Source organism: Anser cygnoides, chromosome 1 (genome assembly GCF_040182565.1).
Source record: "Anser cygnoides isolate HZ-2024a breed goose chromosome 1, Taihu_goose_T2T_genome, whole genome shotgun sequence".
Lineage (NCBI taxonomy): Eukaryota > Metazoa > Chordata > Aves > Anseriformes > Anatidae > Anser > Anser cygnoides.
The window spans coordinates 94,184,993-94,211,929 of NC_089873.1; the positions used below are offsets into that span (position 1 = coordinate 94,184,993).

Consider the following 26,937-nt stretch of genomic DNA (forward strand, 5'->3'; position numbering starts at 1 on the left):
TTCATTTTGTGTGAAAATTGGCATATATTCCTGTATTTCAATAAAAGTACATAAGTAACTCACACAGACAAAACATGAAAGAAAACCCAGATAGAAGTGTCAAACTCTTAAACCTATAAAGAACATTTAAAACACCATGACCTCTGATAAATTTCTTGGACAGGACAGAGCCCTAGCAAAAGCAGGTCAAACACAGCTTATGTGAGAGGAGTTGTATTTGTTAATACTAGGCTGAATTTGACCCATTGTGCAATTAAAAAGAGCGTTAAACATAACGTTAGAGCAATTTTATTGTCACTCAGATAGTTAACACTCTCTTAATGTGAAGCCCTACCCCCAGGCTTCAGACAGATTTAAAGCTCTGTATTTAAAAATAAGCACTGCTTTGAACCAAGACAATAAAGAAGCCATTTAGAAAAAAGTCTATTAAACACTTACCAGGAAACCTGCTATGGAGGTTAGCATCACAGTTGTATCCATTGAACTGAGCAGTCACCGAAAGCACTTTAGTCGTCAGCAGGAGCAGAAACCATACCTGTTCCATTGCAAAACCTAGCAAAACATTAGGTGGTTATTACACACATCTGCTCATTGCATTCAAGATGCTTACTGCAGACATTTAACCACTCGGGAGGTGATGGCCTCCAGCAAAGGAATCTGGAATAAAGCTCACAAATGTATGGGAAAGTGGCCACAGGCAGCTGGGCCCATTTCTCTACTTCTGAATAATGAATAATTTCTATTAACTTCTACAGATTTTAATCATAACTTGTGGCAAAAGAGATACTCAAGGACGATATAAAAAAGGAAAACCTTCCCTAAAATATATTAATAGATTTGAAAAGTGCTTACGTATTTAAATGCAGGGTGTTTTTTAAAAATTTCAATGTAAAAAAGCCAGTGAGAAAGATAAATTAAACAGAACAATAGTTTTATTTCAGCCAAGTCCTTGAAAACTGTATGGATAAATGGCTTGTTGAGCACTTCTCAGACTCACGGTCCTAGAATGAAATCAGTCCATATCTAATTGCCAAAAATCTGTTCTTTGAAGCATGCATACAATTGTATTGAGCTCATGTACAGAGTTGGCATAGAAATTACATCTACTTGAATCATACCTGGCAACCAGACTAGAAGGTCAGAATGCATGAATTATTAATATCTTGAGTAATTACTCTTCCTGGGAGGAAACCTCCAAGGTGTAATACCTATGATATTTAGCACAATGAAAAACACATCTGATTCACACATCTGTCAAAAATATCCCAGAATATCAAATATCAAGGGTTTTTTGCACGAACCTAAGTCTCATTCCTTGGTTGTTTTTTTGTTTATTTTTGTTTTCTTTTTCTTTTTCTTAAATGATCATAAAATCTCTGCTGACCTGGAACTCAGATACACCAATACTCTTTTCATACACAGGAACCAAGCAATTCTGAGATTTAGGAGATTTGCTTCCTCCAACACTACAGCTACAGACACCGATCACCACCTTTCTCCAAAAAGACAAAGAACATTTATCAACTCCACAGACACAACACCACCTCCATGCAGGCATGGAAAAAGCTGGCAGAGAGAGAATATTTGAGACAAACCCCAGGTCTTGTAACAGGACCATTTGTGGCTGTACAGGGGTCTGAGCTAAAGCCTACTCATATTAATGCAAAAACTTCCCCTAATTTTCAAACTGGGCTCCTGGCAAATAAACCTGGGATTTAAGTCCTGCATGGAGAGAGGGACCCACAAAAGACACTCCCAAATGCTCCTTGGCAGCAAACAAACCAGCAAGAACAAAGCAGTGAGCCACAATCTACCTAAGGAAACCAAAGAGATGTCCATTTATCACCGGGGGAGTCCAGCCATTCACTCCTACATAATTCTGCTTGGAAGTACCTAGGATAAAAAATTGGAATTGGAAACACCAGGTTCCTTGTAAGCATGCATGTAGTCACTGGGACTTGGCCTTTGTATATCCCATCCAACTGGAACTATTCTATTCTTAATAAGTCAGGTGTAATTTCTGCTATCCTATCCAAAAGCAATTTCATTATGTAACACCTGCACAACTTCTCGATCGAAGTGTGACCTATAGCAAACAAGGCAACCTCCTTTTAGTTTCAGGGGGATAAAAAGCTAAATGAAATGACTCTTTGACCCTCTGTTCTTTTTCAGTTAGACTTCTGTGGAGGTTGACAGCACACACAGCTAATGCTGATGAAGAATTAGGAGAGAAAAGAAATTAAAATTCCTAACTGGTTTGCTATGAAACCTCTGCATTTTTATGAACTCCTTACCCTTTCCTCAGAATAAGTTGTGTTGTTTTGTGTTTTTTTTTAACCCATGAAAATTCAAACTGTTTTGGAAGAAACGTTTTTAGTTTGGAAAATTGACATTTCTCCAGTGTACTGGATCCTCACCTCTGCTTGTACAACAGTTACTTGGATAAAGTGGCTATTACTGTTCTGTTGTATATGAGCTAGTTTCTGATGTCTGTTACAACGGTATAAATCAAGGGCAATTTACTAAGATCTAAATCTGACTTCAATTTTCTAACTGCTACAGTATTTTTTGCTACCAAAAAAAAAGCCGTTTGAAAAGAATTTAATGAAAGATGACACTGACAAAGCTGTAGCTTAGCTATTATTTTAGATGAAAAGCAGAGCTTATAAGTAAACTCTAAAATTTTAATTATTAAACTTAACTTCTGCTGCTGTGTTTCAGAGGAAGGAGAGATGATTGCTAAGGACCAAAACTGAATTAAGACATTAAGTATTTATAGCATTAGTTCTCTAGCTGCATTCAGAGCAAGTCAGATTTTAACGCCACCGCTTACATCTAACTTGCTCCCCAACTACTCACTCATCTGCAGACGGATCAGCATGCAGATTCCACATCACCAGTTGGGCTGACTCCTGCTGATTTCAGTTAAATAAGTAGCAATGTGCCTTTTTTATTGTTATTATTATTTCTTGTGAGAGAATGCAGGACTAGAAAAACACCCAAGAGGTCAACCTCACCTATCCGTTTACCTCAGTACGAATCAAGGTAGTCGTACCTGCTCATTCAACTTGCTCTTAAATGTCTCTAGCAATTTCTCAATCAAAAATGCTAAAACCTCAATATTTCATCCAAATAAAAAAGCATAAAGTTTCATCAAAATGGCACTTCTTGTCTGTACATGCATGAAATGAAAAAAAAATCTACAAAAACGGGTAAAACTCAAGTGTCAAGAATAGGGTTGTTTATAAGCCATCAGTCAACATGCTTACGTGAAAGATTTGTGTCTGCCCTTTTTTAATTCCTCTTAATAAGGCACTGAGTTCTTAGAGCCATTTTTGAGGAATACAGTTCTAGGTGTTTTCCAAAACAGTATGCTTCTCTGGTCCAGCAAGCAGCGAGTATATTTGTCTGTTAAAAAGACATTTTCATGATCCTGAACACATCAACACACACTGCAAGGAAAATGTGATCCTTTCTATGGAACTCTTTGCTGAAAAAACCCACCCTAGGTTTCACTACTGTACCCAAAGTACTTTTCTGTTTTCTTCAGACTTCATTCTCCACTTTTCTCTGCTGAGCATCATCAAGGACCTTTCCATGTGTACGTGATTTACTGTGTTTTATGACATTCAGTATAGTGCTTGGACTCACCGAAACCTCCAAGCCACCTCAGAAAATCCTTTCATAGTCACTTAAATGATTTCACTTCCAAATGTTTCTGCCTCCACCCATCCACCTAAGGACACCTTCAAAACAAGGATTGATATTTTCTATTTAGCAAGTGAACAGTTCTTTTCATTGACTTGGGGATGGAGGTAAGGTCTGTGTACAAGACTTCAGTCAACACCAAAAGAAGTTCACATGGCAACTCTCTTAAGTATTCACAGTAGAACAGATTTAAAAGACAATTACAGACAAAAAAGACAGGGATTTGAAGACTTACCAAACATGGTTCGTTAAATTATTTCAGAGATTGAGAGACTGTGGATCATTTAGATTTCTAAACCCGCCAGTTCAGTGGAAAAACAGCCCAACGTATTTGGGTTTCAATGTAATAAAATGACACTAAGCTTTCAGAATGCTGAAGTAGCCAGGGTATGAGTCTCTGCTGAACTGAAGGTTTTATATTTTATATATATATATATATTATACATATATATATTCAGCACAGAGTCATAACTGCAGGTCTTGCTGTTCTGTGCTGTATATCATTGAAGGATACAAAGAGGTAATAGTTTCAACATGCATTCCTCAATTCAATTATTATTTTACAAATTTTTTATTATATTTACAAAAAGTAAAGATGTCTACAATTTAAATAAAATCTATTTTGCATTCCATTTAGAAATTCTGTGGAACAGTTACCTACCTAAATTCCCACTTCATTCCTTTCATTACCTGACACTCAATTCTCTTGTTCATCCATCCTCTTCAGAATGATCTTCAAAAATTTTCCATTGTCAACAGCATTCCCTACTGATTCAGCCCTTCATTTTTATTGAAATTCATTTGTGAGCTAGTGCTGACTTGAGCATATTATTTATTTCAAATATTCATCTTATATAACAACAGTTTATAACCTACTGCTTGTTCTTAATTTTCCATTTATGGGGTGTGGCAGTGCTGCAAAATAATATGGTGATATTTATGTCTCTTGACAGGGTAAGTCTTTCAAAAAGAACAGTTAATGGGAATAATGAAAATTTCTGAAAGAAAATTATAGATGTGATAAGTGCATAATAAAGTTAGTGGAATAAGTGTTCCATTTACAAGTGTTTTCATACAGATCTAGTAACTGCCTAAATGGTTTCTAGCAACATACATTAGGTCTCTACAAGTAATGGAATAGAAAAATTATTGCTTTTACTCAAAAATATTTTCAAGTTATATTGTTCAATGCATACTATTTCTCATAGTCATCTCATGACAGAATAGTTCCTTGTCTTTTTGGTTCATGTCCGTCCTGCTGCTGCACTTGCTTCTGCATCTGCACTGAAGTTGTGGAGCATGTTAATTGCACCTCCATCAGATCTTCCAGAAGTGTTTTCCTTACAGGTGTGTACCAGGTCATTTGCATTTAAAAGTAACCTGACAAACAAAACCAGAAAAATAACTCTATGTCCAGTCCTCCAGTGGAACTTTCTCATTTAACTGGCACATCCCATTGTAACAAATTATCCAGATCATGTTTTCTCTATCACTGCCTTTTTTACATCCTTAGCTCTTCTCACACAGATGAAATAGGATTTGGACATTTATAGTATCTGTTTTGAAAACAAGCTCATGAAATGTTGATAATTCTTTTTCTAAAGGAATGTGACATTAAAAAAGGGCACCCAAGATGCAAAGAACTTTTTAGGGACGGGTTTCAACTTATAGATTTCCCCCCACTTGTGGATAATATTTGTTCTCAAGACTTGGAAATACAGAATTTCTTTTCTTGCAGATTCCTCTGACTTCAGACTTCAGTGCCACACTATTTCTGAGATCAAGTAAAATCTACAAACCTGAAAATATAGAGATATACACATATACATAACATATGTATATACACATACAGACACATATCAGATTTTGAAGACCAGCACTTTCTTAAACCAAAAGCTGATGACAGAAACCTGAAAAACAAACTGGATGTTCCCAAAGTTACAGCATTTGACGGTACTATGCACTGGAGTTCAAGTGTAATGTCACAACACATACAAGGAAATAATAAAACTAAGAACATTTAATGTCTTTCTGAAGAAACCACCTTCCAGATTCAAGTCTAGTAATTTTGGTGTGGATTCCTTTTGTGGAAGATCAATGCCTCTTTATCTGTCCCTTCTTTTTAATCCTATGTGAAAGGTTGTTGTAAAGGGACTGGAAAATCAAAATTTCATAAGCTTTAGGATAAAACTAAATTTTTTGTACTTTTTTCAAAAAAACAAGTCCAAAAATGTGTTCAGTCTCATTTTTGGACACTGTAGACTTTAAATCTAGATCAGCACACTATACGGGCAACTGAAAATGAAGACCCTAAAATATGTTGAAGTAATACATAGCTTTCTTCTGAATTGAAGTGAAATAACCATTCTAAAACCATTCTAAACCCTGAACACAGATCTGAAAATCCAGATCTTATTCCCAAAGACATAGCTTTGGTTATTTTTGTGTACCTTATTACTGTTAATGAGAGTTAAATGTGTTTGTTGGGTAGATAATACAAAAGCCTTACAGCCATAAAGTGTCCTTCAACCTATAAAGTCAGCAAATATGCATAGAGATCATAGCAGCCTTGGTACATCCGCAGCTTCTCATAGCCCTTAACAGGCAAAACTCCAGCTAAAACTTGCTTTTTATTTTACCTGTCTGAAGGCTAGGAAAATGTAATCAGTGTGCCATACTGCCTATAAGCTGTTAAAACAATCTTTTAACACCTCAAAACATTCTTAATAATTTAAATAATGTACTCTAGCATACATGTCTTTATTTGCTGTTACAACAAATCCTTGAGTACACTGAGATTTTTTTTTTAATTTTTTTTGTAGTATGGTCTGAATAGAAACTCACTGCATACTTAAAAGGTAAAAAGAGAAACAGTGATCAAATGAAGAATATGACTACATTAAATATTTCCAAGAGATTCATACAAAGTAGCACAATACCTTCCAAGGAGATATGAGACTAGAAGCGAAACAGCTAAAGCGTTTTAAAATAACTATTTTTGAACAAGCCATACACTGAGTTAGTAGATCCATTTGTTGAAAACATGGATCAAACTGTTGACCTGCTATTCTGTGCCAAGCATGAGAGTTACTCTAGTTGTTTCCTACATCCACTAGTGAAATACAAATGAGTTTACCCCATTCCATACTGTTTTTATTGTAGTTATGCTTAACAAACAGTTTGATTTTACTTAAATATCACCAGAACACACGCTTTTTTTTCCTCCCACACAGATCATCTGAATAGTCTACTTAGATCTTTATTCCTGCATTTCAAAGATATTGTTAAAACTCCTTCAGACATTTGTTTTAACAGCCTAAGGCCTTTGAGAACACTAGTGTTTTCCAAATAATATTCATCATAACATATAAGAAAAGTACCTAAATATTAAGCATCTGATAGGCAAGCTAAAAAAAAAAAAAATCAAATTTGTTTGAAATGTTTGACTCCATGATTCTCGGATTCCTCAATAAACTGTGAAAGCAAAAAACGACTAAAAGCTTCAGATATATAAAAAAATAAATTACTTGTCCTGAGCCACACAGGAAAGATTTCTATGCTGTTCTCCCAACCTGCAAGATTAATCATTGTTTCCCACGGGACATTCACACAGATATGAAGTGCAGAATGCCATCACTGAGAGCAGATTTGAGAGCCAACCTTAATGATTCTGTGATTCTATGACATGCAAAACTGGTCTGAAGCAAGTAATCAATGGTCATATCTTCGGACTGGAATTTAAAAAATCAAATTCAATTAAATTTAAAAATTCTCTTCTCACTTTTATACTCTTTATGTTGTCTACTACATAAGAAAAAAATATACATCAAAAGGAGATAGAGAAAGAAAGCAAATTCAGTATAGGATTTGAAGACTATTGCAGTCATCTCAAAAAAGATAATTTTAACCCAGATGTGGAAGTCCTTAACAAAGCAAGACCTCCTTTTCATTATTAAAATTCATAATCTGGTGTTTTGCACTTCGCTCTACATTTCTCCTTAATCTTGTGAGTTCGAAGTTAGATTCATAGTGCAACTTTGCGCAGAGTTAGCTTCAACATGAAAAGGCAAGAATATAACTGAAAACATACTTCCTATTAAAGTCACTGCATATCTGATTAGCATCATAAAATTAAAATTATTTTGGATTTCTCACTTTGGTCACAGAGCATTATAAACAAGAAAGAAATTCCATAGTTAAAAGAGACTGATTACAAAACAAGGACCATCACTTTACCATGAGGCTTACAGCACTCACCTACAGACTGGTATGCAGAAGTATCTGCAATGAGCACAATGACTACAGAGTTTGAGTCATTGGTTAATTACTCTGAATATTGAGAAAAATTGGCTGATTTTGTTGTTGCACCTGTTCCACATTGTGTTCCTCTTTCACTTTTAGAAGAGATGTTGCAATTTGAAAATCAGTAAGAGACTAAAGCAAGTCCAGGATCATCTTAGACAAATACACAAGCAATGGTTGAGCAGGGTCCCCAGTATGGGCAGAGACCAGCCCTAAATCCTGGAATGAACACGTTGTTTCTAGGCTAAAAGCTATTCAACACATGCACGTTCAGGCTATTCATTTCCTTCTCAGACTGCTGATCATTATGGGGGTTCCATCAGCTAGCAAATTTTCAGAGACCATCAAATCATTCAATATAGGCCACTAAAGAGTCATTGCATGATAATGCCTTCAGTCGCCTCTAATCATGGTCTGGATTCAAAAAACACCGATCTAGAGATGAAACACTCTTAATCCTATTGCCTGCCCCAAGAGCCTTGCAGTCACATGGGCAGATGAAGATCTAAATGAGTATCATTCTACTTAATTACTCTTTTTACGCTTTTGAAGAGAGCAATATAAATATAAATCTTCAGTAAATAATGCTCGATGTCACTAGCAAGTAGATTATACTGCAGCCATCTGTTTGCAGCTTGAAAAGTTACCATTAAAATAAGACTTCACCAACAAAAAGCAGCAACAGTTTATGCTATCGGGATGACTTCATTTTCCTGACTTTTAGGAACAGAAATTATGCAGTAAAGCTGTAGAATACTGCTGTAGTATGGTACAGCCTTATCAGATCCTTAAAAGTTAAGCAAATAAAGGGTAAATATTGCTGCTAATATCTTGGTCTGACCAAGTATAGAGAACCACAAGTTTCATAAGCACTTGAAATCAGAGAGCACTTATTGTTCTGAAGCTTACATTTAAAAAGAAAATACTTTTTATTATGAAAGATTTGCATATGGATATTTGTTTCACTGTGCTTTGAGTCCCTCTCCTAGCTGTTTTGGACTTATAACAAGGCTTGAAGTAATTTTCAAGCCAGCGTCTAAAATAAGCCTAAGGGATACTGCTCAAGACCTAGCTGAAAGAAAACAAAACATCACGCACTAATAAAAAAAATTCTTTGATCAAAAGCACACAAGCAGGGCCAATAGTCCCTTCTTCTGCTGCACTTAGACCATGATAAAGTTTCCTCTCACAGTACACACAGCAATTAGAATAACTATGTCAATTTGGATCGTATCAGTTCATCAGCTTAACTGAAGACTTGATTTCAAATCCCTGCTATTTTTACTCAAGAATATATTGTCATTATTAATACTTTAAAAAATAATGAAAGGTGGTGCAATTATCACATCCAGTCTTCTTTGTGACTGGAGACAATGTCATTTCCAATCAGCAAACCCATTTCATTATATTGCAGTGGGAGCCAGATAAGTCTCGCTTATCAAAATTTTCTTCCATCAATGCAATGATTGTGGGAACAGGCACACTGACACCACAACTTGGATAACATTGTCTCCCTCAAGCAATTGATTGTTTTCCTCCTGAAAGCAAAGTGAGCGGGTTTGACATACATTGGTAAACTCAGCACTGCAAGGGATTTTTAACCTTTCTCCCCTCACATTAACAGTGTGGGTCTGGTCTGGGTACATTTAGGTAAAAGATAAATTGAGAAAAAACATCTTGTCATAGTTGGATGCTAATTTGCCTTCTTGTTTTCATTAGCCGTTCCCTAAAGACCTCTTTCCCAACCAACTCCATCTGAGACTTCCCAGTGAGATTAAATTTGTCAGGCAAGTGTTAAAACGACAACTATTTTTTTGTAAGTTACAAATAATTTGACATTTACCAATATTTTAGAAAGTTCTAGCTGGTTGACATGGTGGGCACTTACCCAAATCGCCTGTAGCTGTTGAGTCAGCTGTACTCCATCTATCCTGTGCTCCTGCATGTGATCAAGTGTTCAACTTCTCTGCCCTGCAGAACTTTTTCAGAAAGCACTCTGAGCCTGCTGGTGGGGGAAAAGAGACACTCATTATGAAAATTCTTTTTAAAATAGGTCTGGATTTTAGATGGGAAAATTTGACAGGTCTTAGAATACTTTACAAGTCTGTTCATCACCAGACTGAAACCTGAGCAGGATCTTTATGGTGGCTTTTTTCAGTCCTTTTTTTTTTTTTTTTTTCTTACAGCCTTTTGATCTGCTTCTCTCCACTTGTATGAAGATCTCCAGAGGTCCATGTGGGGCAAACAATCAACCTGAGGAAATTATTCTGTCATCAGCTTGTTGAGGGAAAACCTTGTCTGCTTAAAAAGAGGGGTGGGAGGAAGGAGACAGATGGAAGCACTGAGATAGGATCAGTAACTAAGCTGCAAGGCTATCAATGTCCCGTTGTGTGTTGTGAGAAGTGTCTAGTTTTTTTCAATTCTGGGCTAAATTCATAGTACCGAACAAAACAAAAGCAAAAAGAGCGACATTTCACGCTGAGATGAAAATGTGATATGGGGGTGTCATTATGAATACAGGTGTCAACAGAATGATAATTACAAACAGTACATCAATGCACACAAAGCCAACTGCATACAAAGGCAAGATCAAGCTGCTAGAAACTGAACCTGCTTCATAACATCTACTCCCCGATCTCTGAGACTTAGAGGGGGGCAGAGGGAGGTGTTTAACTCCCTTTTGTTACAGTAGTTTTCTTCTCCCTCCTGCCTCCTTTTGCTCCCTCCCTTCAGTTTTTGTTTCAGTCATCTCTGCCTGGAAGCTTTCATTACACCTTTAGTCAGGTAAAGCCACAGTCTGTAGGTTTTGGCACCACAGAGGAAGCTTTGGAGGTGCCTGGACTTTTTGGTGCTTAGCGTGGTTTTCAGAACAGAGAAGCCCTCCCTCTGCCATGCCTTCACTTAGGCCAACTCCTGGTAGACATCAAAGTAATTCTGAGCACATCCGTGGGAACCGTGGCCAGCCCCAAAGAGTAGCCATGGTGCTGGCCTAACACATTGGCTTCCCTACCGTATAGAAATGCTCTACCAAGGGAACAAAGCAGGAAAGCAGATTTCCCCTTGAGCAGCAAGCCCCCTCACGCACAATCCTCATGCTCTGTGCACTTGAGAATGGCAGATCATTCCTGGCTGCTCCAGACCCAGCGGGGAGAGCCCAGTGCTGCTCCCAAACCAAGCAGACAAAACTTGGTCTGTTTTTAGCCATTTTGCTCTACAAAGGATCCAGTTTATAGTACACTGTGAGGGCACCAAAAGGCTCTTTACACCTCTAAGTTTCTAGTCCTTTTTTCAGACATACCCTATAACAGTATCGGTGGTTTGGCTGTGAGAGGACTCAAAAAACTAAATCCAACCTTACAATATAAATAGCGCAATATAGCAAGGACTAGAGCAGCCTTGGACTAATAAAAAGATAGACCAAGGGATGTGCAGCAATGACATGTCTTTTACTTCATATTAAGTGTTTAGACAGGTTTGATACCTCATCTCACACGTCCACAATGAAGTATCTCGATGTAATATCTGTTTCACAAACAAGAGTGTTATAGTATGGTCTTACCCTTGAGTAGGTTTCCGAAACAAGAATCTCAGTTTAAGACAGCTATAAAATCAAAAGTTATCCCTTGCCTTTTGGCCTTCAGATGAGTTTATTAAAAACATCAAATCATCTTAAGACACCCTGTGCAATTTCTCTCCATTTCCACTGGCAGCAACTACAACTTCCACAACATTTGGGTTGCTTCCCTACACAGGGATGCACACACAACTGAGTCCTTGCCAGCATCACAGCTGTCATCCTATCTTTCTCTTGCTGCAGACGATGTTTTTCAATAAAGAGACAACAAAGCAGGCTGCAGGACAGATCCTTACAAACTTAGACTCACCCTAGAAGCTGGTCATCTCAGCAGCTATGCACAGAGGAATGGTGGCTACATGCTCTGGGCTTAGCCAGAGCTCTGGAACTTAGCTTATTTATCTGCTCTTTCAAACTGAAATAAAAAGAAATCCCTGTATTCATTAACATGAGGAAAAAAAATGAATGAGTATTTCACCACTAATCCCTGAAGGGATGTGTCCAAACTACTTGATTCTCTGATCTTACACAGTTCACTTGTCGAGAAATTATTTTTGCTCTGTAAAACATCCAATATTTTTTCAAGCTTGCTTCAAAATGATTCCAAACAGCTATTCTGGCCAGAGCAAATAAAACAACAACACTATGAAATTATCAGGTAAAAAGCAAAGTGTAGCTTTCCAAATGTACCTCATTACTACTATAATACACATGTTCATTTAAAAATTCAGAATCTGTCTCTATTCCACAAATACTTTTGCCTGGCTCACTATTTGTTTTGTGTATTACTTGAGATTAGAAGACCTGATTTTTTTAAGCAATGATTTCAGAGAATTTTTGAACACAGCCTGATTACAAGTTGTAGTAACTAATATCTAAGGAGCTTTCTCTTTCCACGTAGAGAGACACAACATGGAGAAAAACAGCTTTCCTCCCCTCTCCTTCAGGATTTGGAAAGCCCCCACTCACCCAAAATTTGTTGCTGATACCCAAATATCCACAAGGAGACAATGACTACAACAGAATGGAAAAACTCAGTAGAAAAGAACAAATTCCAAACAAAGGGGCAAGTCCAAAGACTCTTAACCAGTCCATATGTAAGCTAAATTCTGCATGGGCAAATTCCCATTGTATAACTTCAGAGCCTGCCAAATTAGCATTTCTCTTAGGAAAATGAAGAAGAATATTATTTATTATTAATCAGCAAAAGAAAGAATCTTTAGCCACGTTTATCACAATTATCCTCTTCTATAGAGCTATGGAGATATTCTATATTTTCTTTTGACAGGTTTACACCAGTATTAAAACTTCACCATTAATGAGAAATTCCACAAAGCTCAACTAGACTGCTAACTTGTTAAGCATGAGGAGAAATAAGACTATTCCAAAACAAGATACTCTTCAATTCTATATTTCACATGGAATTCCCGTGCTCAGTTTAGAAATTAAAGGTATTGCTCTCCTAAGGGGAACTCAGCCTTTTCAGGAACAAGTTCAGAAGGTGCACAGTGATTGCTGGAGGGTCCGTGAAATGAATTCTGCAACTTACAAGGCTTTCTAGAGGGAACAATTCAGCCAAAACATATTTCCATTGTTTCGGATCAGAGGAACTCTTACACATGATTAGCTTATCTAGTCATGTATCTAGTCTGCAATATACCTCAAAACAAAAGGTTTCAAAAACCTTCAGGAAAAATGCATGATTAAAAGCATAACCTGACAGAAGTTAGTTTATATTTGGGATATAGACATATATTTGTAGGCATTCTCATGCGTTTCCTCTCTAGACCTTATAATTATCTGTTTACCGCTATTACATACTCTCTTATCTGCCTCTTCTCCACCCAGGCCCATACCAGTACATTCATCTCTCCTTATGATGAAACTGCATAGGCCTATAAACATTTTCTGTCCCTCCTCCAGGTGCTTTGTGTTTCTCATTCTTGTTTGCATTTAAAAACCTACATACTTTTCTAGCTGTTTCTCAGTATAAAGCCCCTTGGTATGACATTCAGGAAAGAAATCGGGTAATAGTGTGAAAGATCAGATTTAATTCAGAACCCAGTTAACAGACTAGCAGTTTACTACATGTTCATACTGTACATAGAAACACCTCATGTAGCTGCAAGGAAAAATACTTCAAAAGAATCGATACTGTATGAGAAATTCTTCTCAAGATGTAGTCAAATACACTTACACAAACACAAGGTTTAAAAAGTGTCATGTCTATTTATATTATTGGCATCTAGAGAGAGAGTTTACCAGTTTTAAATAACCAAACAACATTCAGCCTGAGAACTAACTAGTTCCCTTTCTATCTTGCTGAAGCAACAGTAATTTAAGTCTCTCAAACACAAACTGTTAGCAGAACGGGGAGCACATGTGAGGAAAAAATGATCATGAAATTACATTTGCACTGAAACATTTCACAGAACCCAAATCCAGTTTATGCAGAGCTTTACCAAAGGCAAAAACACGACCTGAACAGATTGTAAATAACCCTGGCATCAGTCTCATCTGGGTAAAGACCATAGAGCTAGGATACATAAATCCCTGTTAGTCATACCAATGCACAACATCATACATCAAAGGACCGATGCATTTCAGTATCAGCAGAGGTAAACTTAAATAAGAAATGGTAACAAATTGTGAATTGGGATTAATAAAAACATGAGACTACAGTCAGCTTCTCCAGCTTTCCGGAAAACTGACTGCTTGGTAGCAAGAAATAAGTTCTCAGTGTTGTAGAAAAGCTTTAAAAACAGTCAATTTCTTGCATTAAAATATTTTGTTTCATAATTTGTCTGCCTTTGTCTTAGATCTGTAGACCCCCATAAGGGAAATCTGTACCATGTCATATGTGAACTTCAACTTACCGGGGGTGTTTTGGAAAATAATTTTCATGTTGACCATAACAGAGATGAAAATCCACTCTGAAAATAAACTTAGAATTAAACTTCTTGGATTACATAGAGAATTTTGATTTCCCCCCCAAATGTAACAAAAGTAAAAATAATAGTTATCTCATTCCATCTCATCTTTAGTCATAGAAATTTATATAGTCCAAACAATTTGCAGTTTGTTTTTAAGATCACGGCAGTTTCAACAACATTTCTAAATATATACACGCTTTCTTCCTGTTATACTAACTCTAAGCATCACTCTCCCTTTCTCTAACCACACGACACTCCTTTTTGAGCCCATTTCCACCTTCTAGCGAAACCCAGAGCCTATATTCCTTTCCTCTAACAACTAGATTATATTTAATATCTTTCACTACCTCAACCATTTCTCTTCTACTGAGGCTTGCAGATTTTCAAATGAGAAAGTCTATTTTCAACCTGCAAGCAAAATCAATCTGGTTCTCTTGCTTTACAGCATTGCCCTTCCTTGTTTCTCTGCTATTCGTTTCTTCAACTAAATGCAGATGTCACCGGCCCTTCTTTAGCAAAAGGAAATAAGTGTCCCATTAAGTACTTAGAGGAGTGGACAGATTCTCCCATTCAGCTGGTTCCCTACACACTTGCTGGTGCTGAACAGCAAATCTTCTATTTCTGAGAAAGGGCCATCACAGAGAGGTTATTTTCCTCTAAGTGGTTTCCTTATTTCACCTGTTCTCAAGTTTAGTGTTAAGTTGCTGAAAGATTGCCTCATTCATATGACTGGGAGCCTGTTAGACTCCAGAGCATAGGGTGAGTGCGGCAATAATTATTTGTTTGAAAAATACAGGTAGTTTAGCTTGCATTGCAAAGAAACATGCCTGAGTTTTCCATTATTCCAGAGGCAAATCCTGAAGGCTATTTCCTTTTCAGAGACTCAGTCCATGCTCACAATGGTGGAAAATTACACACAGACAGCCCCAGTTGCTGCTCATGTTCAATAACAGTCTGAACAGAGATGAAGCAAATGGGGGTGTTTGTCCAAATGCATTCTGCTGCTGACTATATGTGTGCACATGCCTGGGCCTCTCTAAGGAGGAAAGCCATCTCTGCATAAGGTAGGATGAGAGTTTAATGTCCATTAGCATGCCAGCAAACCTGCACAATCCACCTGTGTGTCCCTTCGCCTGGTGTGACAGGGCTTTTCTTTTTGTGGAGTTTGTTTGACATGGCACTAAGAGCTTCTCTTAGGATTATTTTTTAATGTGTGGGTGTTTCGTTTTTTAATCTGTGGGTGTTTTTATTTTGCTTTTGTTTTTTCTGTTGTTTTTTAGAGCTCCTTTTATTTAAGAACACAGCAAGTAAGGAAGCGCAATAGCACAATAAACACAGAGCTTCCCATATTTATTCAGGCCACACAGATTTACGACCACCTTCCAAGAGCTTCTTCCTCTTTCAACACAGCGCCTGTTTTAATTACTAGGATGATTTTCTAGCATTTAATGTGAAGTAACTCCAAAATGCAAACAGCATCAGGTGTCAGGAAAATAATCAAGGAGAGAGAACAAGCAAGAAGAGATCAGAAAAAATTTGCCATATAAGAATCCTGACCCGTTCCTCTTAGGTTGTACTCAGTATCAGAATATGGAGCTGCAGACTGTCCCCCTAGGAAAAAATGAAGCTCACTACATGACCTCTATGAACTGGATTTAAGATGCATGTTCATTATTTTGCAGAGGGGATGTTCAACAGGATCAATATGCCATTGAGATAAAAGAATAGTATAAATTGTCCTGAGAGTTGGTTAGAATATTCTTTACTGTCAGCCAGGGAATTAAAAACAGAGCAGGAGGCATATTAAAACTGTGCTTTTATAAGCTTAATCAGTAGGCTGGAAAATGAGTTTCACAAAGAGATAATGAGCTTCCAAATCATAATTTGCCAAGGGTGCATCGATTTCACTGGTCTTCACATCATTTATGAGCATCCAGCACAAGAGTACCTTCCTGCCCCAGGCCCCCACCAGGCAGAGGCCTGAGCCCGAAGGACTCCACCTACACAAGTAGGAGTTACCAATTTAATGGCTGCATGAGGAAAAAAAAGGTCATGAATTCAGATCCACTTGAGATGGATGTTTTATGCTCTTTGCTGAAACTGAAAAACTGAGTGTTTTTACATCCTACTGAATAAATATTTGCCTCCCCCTTGGGCCATCTTCAAAGATAAAGGTGTTATTTAATAGTTAAAATCACAAAATCAGTCATGCCTCTGTGGCTCTACCAACTCCACAGACTGAAGGTCTGAGCAGACTGAAGGTCCCTCCTCTAGCTCAAGGGAGCCTATCTCCCCTGAGGTTCAGCTCTATTAAGTCAATGAACAGAACTTATTCCTGGCTCAGTGACAGTTTGTCCCCTCCTCACCTGAACTGGTCACACAGACTCCATAATACCGCTTAGGACAACTGAGAACAACCCAGCTTAGCTGTAGATCAGTACCGAAAGCACTGCCCTAAGAAATAAGTTACAATCCATCAGACTAAGAAATGCATTAAACTTGGTCTTCTCCGTCTTAATCAAGTAGCCAGGCCACTGGAGGACCAGGAAGGAGCTACTGCAGGTGCAGGCATGTAAAACTTCTTATACATTGCATCACAGGAGTGACATGGCAAAAAAAAAGGCTCCTTTTATTCAAGTTCACATTCGATTTCTTTCATCACAGCATACAAGAGGCATACACACACCTACATTCTTGTTGCACTGAATCAGCTTTGTTTCTCCCCCTCCCTCCCGCCATCACCCATCTCTAACTGCCCTACACTGAGAGGACCGACAGCATTTTTCAGGTGGGAAGTTGCAATTACAGGGAACAGTCCTGTCACCTGATACACCTATCTTCTTTTCATTACTCTACATATCCTATTTGCAGTTGCACTGAAACGTACAAAAAAATTAACATTAACTCCTTCCTACATGTTCTACTTTCTGAAGCCTTCATCTTATTTGGTTGCATCCCGCTCTTGCTGGTGAGGTAGCCTGATTTAGTACTAATTCTTTGATGTTCTGTTATCTCACTTCCTTGTTTAACAAGCATAACTCTTTTCTTAAGAATTATCCTCACCCTTCAACCTGATTGCATTCCAGAAAAATTGTTTGCCATTGCAAAACTTAGGCAAAAAATGTTGTTTACCTTTAGGAGTTATTTATCTTCTGCTAGGGAATAAACAAACGGCCTAGGTTGGGGCAGCTGAAAGGGTGGGGGAGTTGCTTTCTTTTTTCGTATTTATTATTGCACTGAAAAATTCATTATTTTTTTCCCCCCTCTGGCCAAAGGAGCATTTATATAGGGGTAGGGGTTCTGGGATCTGCATACAACTTCTTCCATCCGTTCAGTCACATCTCCACAGAAGTCATACGTGCTTTCTTGAGCCTACACCTTAGGATGTGTAGCGAGGATGGCTACACTTTATCTTAGTACTTTGGAAAATAAGATCAGGTATGCAGGACTACACATGATCAGGAAAAAAGGACTGGCTGCAATAAATCCTCCTACTCACTCTGCTCTTTGTGTTGTTTGAACATATATTTTCAATAGCAAAGTCTGTCATGCACAACAAGAAACTCAGAAAAGGTATAGCTTTTTTCTTTCTTTCTTCACTTAGAAGAACATGCCCATCCCCAGGCCTTAGCAGGTACATCAGGACTGGTGTAACTCCTTAACCCTTTGAAATGCCATTTGCAGAAATACTCATGATTTTGCCAGTTTTGTTATTACAAGTATCTAAAACACCACCTCAGGACTGAGAAGGAAAACATACTGGTGGTACAACACTGGTGGTGAAGACCTGGGCATTATTTGTATATTTTTTACATCTTTTCCTCCATGCAAAACTAGTGAGAAGAGCTACCAAGTTCTGAACTTCATGTTCATTTTCTGGAAACAGTAGGAAATGAATGCTTGCAAATCTTCGTTAGTCTGTACATTAGGGAAAGATACTGTAGGCTAAATGTCAGGATTACCTCCTATATACAATAGCAACAGATCAAAGTAAATGCTACTATTCTAAATGAAAACATTACAAAAACCGTTGTGATTACAGCTACTAGTTTTAAATAATCCATAAAATCAAGAAGTGAGAAAAATGTATCCTCGAGAATTACAGCTCCAGTTGATCTATTTCTTCCCTCACTGTTAAGTCCACTGCATTATTTATGCATTTAAGTGCTCTAATCAAGACAACTGCTCAGAAGTCATTTTAAATAAGAGCACAGTACTAAATGTAGTGGTAACATAACAGCAATTTGCAGCCCTTGGTGATGTACAACAGCATAAAAAACTAGCTGGATTGAGGGCACATTACATGGTTACAGCTGAGAAAGTTATTTTGTGGTGGAAAAAAAAAAAAAGAGGCTTTTTCCTTCAAATAAATTCTGTTGCAGACTGTCCCCTCCCTTTCTCCCTTTACACTTGATTCTAGGACCTATGCAAGCCATTCTGCACCATCGACTGTAGTTCAAAGGCTTTTTATGCAAAATGAAATCCTGTTTAAATTTTGCTCATTTCCAACGTGCAGCCCTACCTGTGGGGAGCTGAGGTGTTACAGCAGGGGACACCAAGCATTTTGAAATGATTATTTGAGAATCATGCAAATATATGGCATAACACATATAAAAGACGACTCTGTTGTGGCTACAAAACTGCAATACTCAATCTACCTAGCTTAAAGTTAACAGCTCGAGCAGATGTTTCTGCACTGTCACAGTTCTGAGAGCAGAGGTGGCTGTCACAATGCAGGGATAGCCACAGAGTCACATTTGTTACCAGCTGTGAGGATAACAATTCCTTCCAAAACAAGGTTTTTTAGGCACACTCCTGGATTTGTGAGGTGCCCAGACACTGCAGTGAACAGTAATATTATAGTCTTTATAAAACACATAAGTTAAACTATTCCTTTCATCATAAATTACATAATGAAGACTAAATATTCAGTATTATGTCACAGTGATGTTACACATTATTTGAAATGGTATTTAAATCAATGGCAGGCTATTTCTTCAAATGGAAAAAAGAAAAAGATCCTTTTTTAATCTACTTGGATGAAAAATATTGCCAGGTTTTTGTTGCATTTTCAACCCACTATTAGTATTACTCAAAATTTAAGTTTAAATGAAAAGGAGAAGTGATGGCAAAGCCACGTTCAACAGAAGTTTTATATCTTGCTCTATACAAGCTCACATTTTGGCTGCAGAGTTTTCTTTATTGTGTCTGTAGGTACCTCTTCTTTTCCCTTTCCACTTCTTTGAGCAGTAAAACAAATTTAGATTCAAAGGGACCAAGACATTAATATGGTCATTGAGAATATCACAAAATGTTAAACAAACCACTAAGTGCATTGTGGTTTTGTTTTCAAATACATCTGAAGAAGTTTCTTCATAATCTGACTTCTATACAAAATTTTGAACTTAGTTTCCATTTCAAATCAGGGAGAAAAGAAATCACGTTCCTAAAATAAGTGCTTTTTCCTGTGAAATGGAGAAATCCATTTCTCAGCCAGCTGGCTCTATTAGATCTCTCTGAAATCAAGCCACTAGGAGATAGGAAAGCCATGTAAGTAAAGTAAAAATGAATACATTGAACACTCCAGCTAAATTAGAATACAGAAGGAGGTTTAAAATTAGAACAGAAAAGCACACAAACAATGGCCACAAAACAGAGAAACAGCAGTGTTACTCCTGAATAAAATGCATGTGTCACTTCAAAACCATCCTTGTAATAAAGAGCTGCAAACCTGCCATGAGCATAAATACTGTAGACAGAGCTAGAAAGCTCATATCACCAGATTCCAGAGCTACTGAAGCTGAAGTTCATGTGTTTTAGAAGTGCACCATACTTGCATAAAATCTCTCTAAAACAACTTCAGCCCTGTATTTATAAACGAGGGTATTATTCTTTTCCACAGCAGGACCTGTGTACAACCTCCAGGAGAGGTCATATAAGGGATAAAGAATCATTTCTAGGTGCAAGCTCGTGGTGACTGTATTACCAATACTAAAAAAAAAAAAAAAAAAAAAAAAATCAGATAAAGTACATAAGATATCTTGCTAAAATATTGTCCAACTCTAATCCCTAATGATTACCATCTTCCCTGAACAAACGCATCAGGATGCGATCTTGTGTGTTTTTAAGCCAGTATGTCCACAGACCACAGCATCTATACTTGTAGTTTATACCATCACACAGTAAGGAAGACCATAAAGGCCTACTGTTTTACGCTTCATGCAAGTAAACATTTCTTCCATATAGTCAAAATAATTTTCAGCTTGACTTCCAAACAGGAGTAATTATTATTGCTGTTTATTATTATATGCAAGAAGCTCCAGTCTCTAGATCAAGGCACGCTATTTGTAACAAATACATTTGGAAAAACAACCATCCTTTGGAATTTAATGTCTAGTTTAATACCAGACACTATAAGTGGAGATAAAAATAATTTATGGAAGGAATACAGAACAGCATGCACAAGTTTTACAAAGAGACTTAGATTTGTTTTTTTCTTAAATATCAACCTTTCCAATCTTCTCCCAGCTTATTTCTATTTTCCTTCAGCTAAAAAAAACTAGCTAAATCTCTCCCTAAAATCCACTGTTATATACTGCTCCTGTTGTAATAATGTCACATTCGTACCAAATACCATACAAACACCAACAAGAGTGTGTCTCAGACTTCATAATCGTATCTGAAGTATGATATGTTATATAAACATAGGTATACAGACAGGACAGCTGGTAAAGCCATGAGAATTCCCCCCACAGACCACACACACTCACTGCAGTTTTTGGCTGTGCTTCCAGGGGCCATTTTCTTGGGCTCCTGGGGGAAACGAGCTGATTTCGACTCTTCCCCAGCCCCTTGCTACTAGCCCTCCCTGATGTGCTGATGTACCTCTTCAGGGAACCAGGGAGCTTTTTTGCTGGGTTATTTTTAAACCAGACCAACTTTCTGCACAGACTGACTACATTAGTATTTTGGTAAGAGCAATGTCTTTGACTATGCTTTGACTAATAGCAATGACTGTGAGCAGTCCAGCCAAGGTTTGTGCAGACCTTTAGGCAAAGGAGTGTTCCAACAGGGAGAACAGCAAAGTAGCTTTCGAAACATTTGCTATTCTTCTATGGTATGAAAGGAAGAAAAAGAATGGGGGCACTTGTTAGAGATTTAACCAAGACATCACGGGCTGCAGGCAAAAGACAAGATTCTCAACACGAAATGAGAAAGGAAGCTATAAAAGCTAAGGTCATGTACAACCTTAGCAAAGAGCACAAAGTCAGTGCACAAAAGAAGGCAGCAGCAACTCAATAAGGAAACAGGCAATGCTGTATTCCCATCTAAAAGCATGTTTTTAGCACCCTAGGGGTATACAAGGGAAACATGAACACACTCAGCAAGTCTACAGAAAATAACGCAGCCCGCACTTCTGGAAGACTACACCAAGCATAAGGACAAGAACAGTCTCATCTGCATGCACAGCTAGGAAAAGCACAAAGATTTCACAGGAAGATCAGTCATATAGACATGTTGCCTTGAAATAATCATGTTCTTATCATAGAATGGTTTGGGTTGGAATGGACCTTAAAGACCATCCAACTCCAACCTGGCCTTCCCTGAGCCCCTTCAGGCACGAGATCAATACACCTGGATATGCGTATGCTTTTGGAAGTAGTTACTCCCAGTATTCACTCATTCCTACATGTACTAATGTTTTTATACATGGTAATTTAGGTTGTTTCATTGTTGTATTTCAAAAATTCATGTTAGTTCTTACCAGAAGAGGACTCTCCGCTAGTCAATACCACAACTGCTCATATTGGACTTTGATAAGGTTCCATAAGGTGTCATTCAAGAAAGCCCATGAACTATGTACAGAGAAGAACAAAACTATCAGCATAAATATCCAGATCTGATTTACAAACCATAACTTTGGAAGGACAGCTGACCTTGGTGGCAAATTCTTTTCACAGTAGAGATGGTTGTTCAAGGATATGAGACAGCATACAGTTAATGATGCCAACAGACCTAGCTTTCAAAAAGTTTCATAGAAGTTCATTTATCAACTTAAGTTAGTATGGTAAATTTATTACAAACTCTTGGATCTAAAATACATCTATAGGAGGAGTAATTAGTCCAGACAATTTTGCTTGCCCTAAAGAAAAAGCCCAACAACCTACCTTAGCATTTCAAGTTATTTAGTTTGTGTCTAAACATGTATGCTGGGAAAAATCAGGTGGGACTTGAGTCTATTTCTACATGTGTACTTACGTATTCATGGTCTTCACTAAATAGTTGATAAAGCCACGTTAGTGGTTGTACTGGATATTTACACAGTACTTTATATTTACACAGTTTCATCATGTTTACCTTTAAGCTACTTGGGACAAAAATTCTCTTGGTCTAGATCCAACCTAAGACCTTTTAAGAACAGCCAACCTACCACAGTGTTACTACTTATGACCTATATGCCAGTCTTGCACAGACCAGGACAGAAAGATGGGTGTTTAGGAGTGAACATATGAGGGTCAGAAATAACTTTTTATCTACAAGCAGCAGTAGTACAGAGAAGCTGGCAAGATAATTCAATGCCCTGACAAAGTGGGGAGCAGGGACAAAGTTGGGTGTAGGTGGCCAAACAATATCATGACTACTTTCCTCAGAAGTTCACATTTCTCAATACTTTCAATAGCTCATATTTTACATGCCAAGACTCTCCTTAGAACAGACTTTGCAAACACGTTGACAGTACCATGGAAAACTATGGCTGATAAATGGAGGCCTAAGATGTCATAAAAATACACATCCTGCCAACAAATACCTGCTTTTAATTTATGCAAGAAAGTAAAATCCACGTGGTCGCTCTCCTTGTAGTTACAGAATTTCTGAGGAACCTTATCAGTCCATCACGTCACACCTGATGTACACCATTTACCCATTTTTGCTATAGCCACTCAGTTGCATTTCCATAACTTTCAGTACTGTTCCTCTCTGACCAATTCAACTTAAATATATAGGCCAAGGCAGATGGCCTTCCTTTGTTTTTCAGGCAGTCAGTACCACAGGCTCCCCTGCACTCCTAACCAAACCAGGACCAGCCCAGGTCAACACTGCTGTGCTCCATACCCTCAAGGACCTCAGTTTTAAGTCCCTGCTCAGACCCCCTTCATCTGCACATTGCATCTCCAACTCTGTTGTTTAGTGTCAAATTTGTCCCCCTTCTCAGTCAGAAGCATGAGCTTCTGCACTGGGTAAATGCATGGGTGAGGACCCACAGAATTCAGAGCAGAGAAGTTTCGTGAGTCTCACACAGAAAGTAAGGACTGCAGCCAAGACTCATCTGCTCTAATGTGAGACAGCAGCACCAGGTACTGTTCACTTTCTTATATTGTGCCACTAGAACAATCACCTTCCTCCTAACAACAAAACAAAATTTAAAAGAAAGACTCCACAAGGTCTAAAGAACATCCAGCTAGGAACCAAGTTGTGGTGTCAGGAAAACTCACATGACTTGTATGCTACCACTTTGGTTGGCACACAAAAGCTTTTACCAGTTGTCTTCCATCAGCATATCTTCCCTTCCCACAACAGTACGCCTCATGCAAGCACTCCTCCTCCATTAAGGAGATGCATAAAGGATGCTTCAGTGAAGTCCAAGATGGCATATTAATATGGGCCACATCAATAAAATTCCTAGAATTTCTTCCTAATCATAAACTTGCCATGGAGAAAACTAAAAAGTTTTTCACAAGTCCAAACCTATTTTTCAAGGTCATAGTTCCTCTGAGCTTTCACAGGGCTGGGCAATTGAAGCCATTCCCAGCCTTCTTTCAGCTCTTGAAACCCCCTGCAACATGAAGACCCCAGCCAAACCATCGGCTCACGGCCTCTGTAGCTGAGCTGTTCACACCACTGCCTTCTCTCACCCTGTCACAAAGAGAAGTATTGCACATGCTTTGTGGGTTTCCAAATGTTGTACCATTTCAGATATCTCGCTGGTTTGCCTTGCTAGAATCCAAGTTCATCATATCTAGCACCAAGACTCGTAGCCAAATTCACCGCACCATTAGTGTATTTAAGGTAAATTAAGAAGCATTAATTGGGGGAAGTTGGCAGGGACTGTCAGGGCTATTAGTGCCCTCAGGGCCTGTGTTGGGTCTGTCTGGGATGGAGTCACCTTTCCCTGCAGCAGCCCACACAGTGCTGTGCTCTTCACTCGTAGCTGGAACAGCACTGGTACCACTCCAGTGTTGTGTCTATTGCTGCATAGTGCTGGCACAGCATCAGGACTCCCTCCAAGCCCCCAGGAGCCAGCAGGCTGGGGGTGGGCAAGTGATGGGGAGGGGACATCACCAGGGCAGCTGACCTAAACCAACCAAAGGGATATTCCATAACACCTGATGTCACGCTCGGCAATAAAAAAAGGGGGGCTCTCGTGGGGAAGGGGGCTGTCCTCCTGAACAACCGCTACGCGTTTTGAGGCCCTGCTTCCCAGGACGTGGCCGAACATTGCTCGTTGATGGGAAGTAGAGAACAACTTTTTTTTCCTTTCTCTCTGTGCTTTCACGCGGCCTTGGTTTTTTTGTTTCTTTTTCTCCCCCTTCCCTTTCCCTTTAATTAAATCATTCTCATCTCAGACCTTGAGCTCTTTGTGTTGTATTTTCTCCCCCTTCCTCTTTGAGGGGGGGAAGTGAGAGAGTGGTTGTGGTGGAGCTCGGCTGCCCACTTGAGTATAACCACCACAGGGCCCTGGCATTTGGGAGCATGACATCAGTTTTCCTCCTGTCGATCACAGGTCTGGACCTGCCTTTCCAACAGTGCCAAGAAAGCAGCGGACTGGTTTCCTATCAGCACTCGCAGCAGCCACACAATGCACAGCCTGACACCAACACGTGAGGATTTGAGTGCATCTCCCGGCTGACAGAGAACAGAGAAGCTTGCAAGGTCCTGAAATTAAACCATTAACTTCTTAAATGTAATGTGTACCACCTTCAGATTGTGATTAATGTTTGCTTTTGTCAATTATCCAAAAGTCTTGCTTAATAAAGAATTAGATACTCTTAACTTAGATTATTTTATAATCAGGAATATCCCTACTTGTTATTATTTCATTCTGGAATGATATAAACATCAGTACAAGGGCTCCCTGCCATGTGATTAATTAACCTAGTTACCACATAAGCTCCCTACCCCATCATCCACTCTTTCCAACTGCCGGGCATCCATGCCAGAGCCCTGGAAGCACCTCCACAGGGAGGAGTTGAAAAGGGATGCTGTGCCATGTCCGTGTCAGGCATTCCTGCCAAAAAGTCTCTCCTCTAGAGGAATCACTAAAGGCCTTCAGAAAAGAGTCAATATCGGTGAAGTAAAGGCCATTGGGGTAAAGTGTCCCCCCCCCCAAAAAAAAAATCTTACATGTAAGGTGGCATTGTTAAAAACTTTACAAAGTACCAAAAGTCAGGGCGTGACAACCACCATGAGTTTTTAATGAATGCCTGGAAAAAAAAATGAGTTCTTGGTATAATAGCATGAATTCTATTACTGACATCTCCACCCCAGTCAGAAACAGCACCTCTGTACTCCATTTCTAGGCTGTCATTCAGCCTCAGAAAAGCATAAATTTTGTTTCCAACTTCAAATCAATATTGAAGCCCAGAAGGGACTTCTGTAATGTTCAGCCTGACCTTCTGTATGACAGACCAAAAAGCTTCCACAGCCCTTTCTGTATCAGGCTTCAGCAGTAGTACTTTTATTATTTTGTTTAGAAACTTATCTGGTCTTGATTTGAAAGCAATAAAAGGATGCTGTTTCTAATCCTGATCAATCAGCCGTGACCAGGCTTGTCAGTAACACAAGACTGAATATTGTCAACTCTAGGCAGTAAAATAAAATAACAACAAAGAAGTAGACAAAAGTTTGTATTCTGTGGTTGGAAGAGATGGTACACTTAAAAGGCAGGTTGAAAAACAGCAAAAAGATTTCCCTCGGACTCTTAGGTGGTTTTCAAAGAGCAATTATTGGAAGTTTTCTTAGGGCAGTATCTTAGCGCCGGTAGAAAAAAAAAATCCATAATCAGAGTCTTGAAGCCATGGTCAAAAATTGCATTTATGTACATATTCCCTATAATATTTGGGAATTTATTCACATTATCTATATGGCACGTATACTAAAACAAGTGTCCATGCATAAATTCTTTCACAATCCTCTCTAAATTAGAACTGCAGTCTCTTAAAATAGCTATCCCAATCAGTGTAATGCTGATACAAACACTCCAGTGATCAAGGTAGAATTTGTAATTAGATGAATGCTGATATACAACACTTAGTCACATTATTAGTCATTTAAGTAGCTCTCTGGTGCAAGTACCAGCGCAGCAACTGGAGTAGCAGCACAGCAGCTGAGCATTACACAGCTGAGCAACAGGCTGGCCAA

At 38.5% G+C, this 26,937-nt stretch overlaps 1 protein-coding gene across 5 annotated transcripts in view; it reads right to left on the reverse strand.

Annotated features, from left to right (window-relative positions):
• ZPLD1 (zona pellucida like domain containing 1) overlaps positions 1-26,937 on the reverse strand; it is a 109,161-nt gene that overhangs the window by 20,660 nt on the left and 61,564 nt on the right. For 2 of the 5 annotated variants that reach the window (XM_067002823.1, XM_067002824.1), the window contains exons 2-3: positions 9,899-10,015; positions 439-552 (exon numbers count right to left, since the gene is read on the reverse strand). In XM_067002823.1, coding sequence (XP_066858924.1) covers positions 439-544 — 106 coding nt within the window. In that variant the 5' untranslated portion in view covers positions 545-552; positions 9,899-10,015. Of the gene's footprint in view, positions 1-438; positions 791-9,898; positions 10,016-10,194; positions 10,400-26,937 lie in introns of those variants that run through there. The other 3 variants (XM_067002822.1, XM_067002825.1, XM_013185560.3) reach the window with 3 other exon arrangements.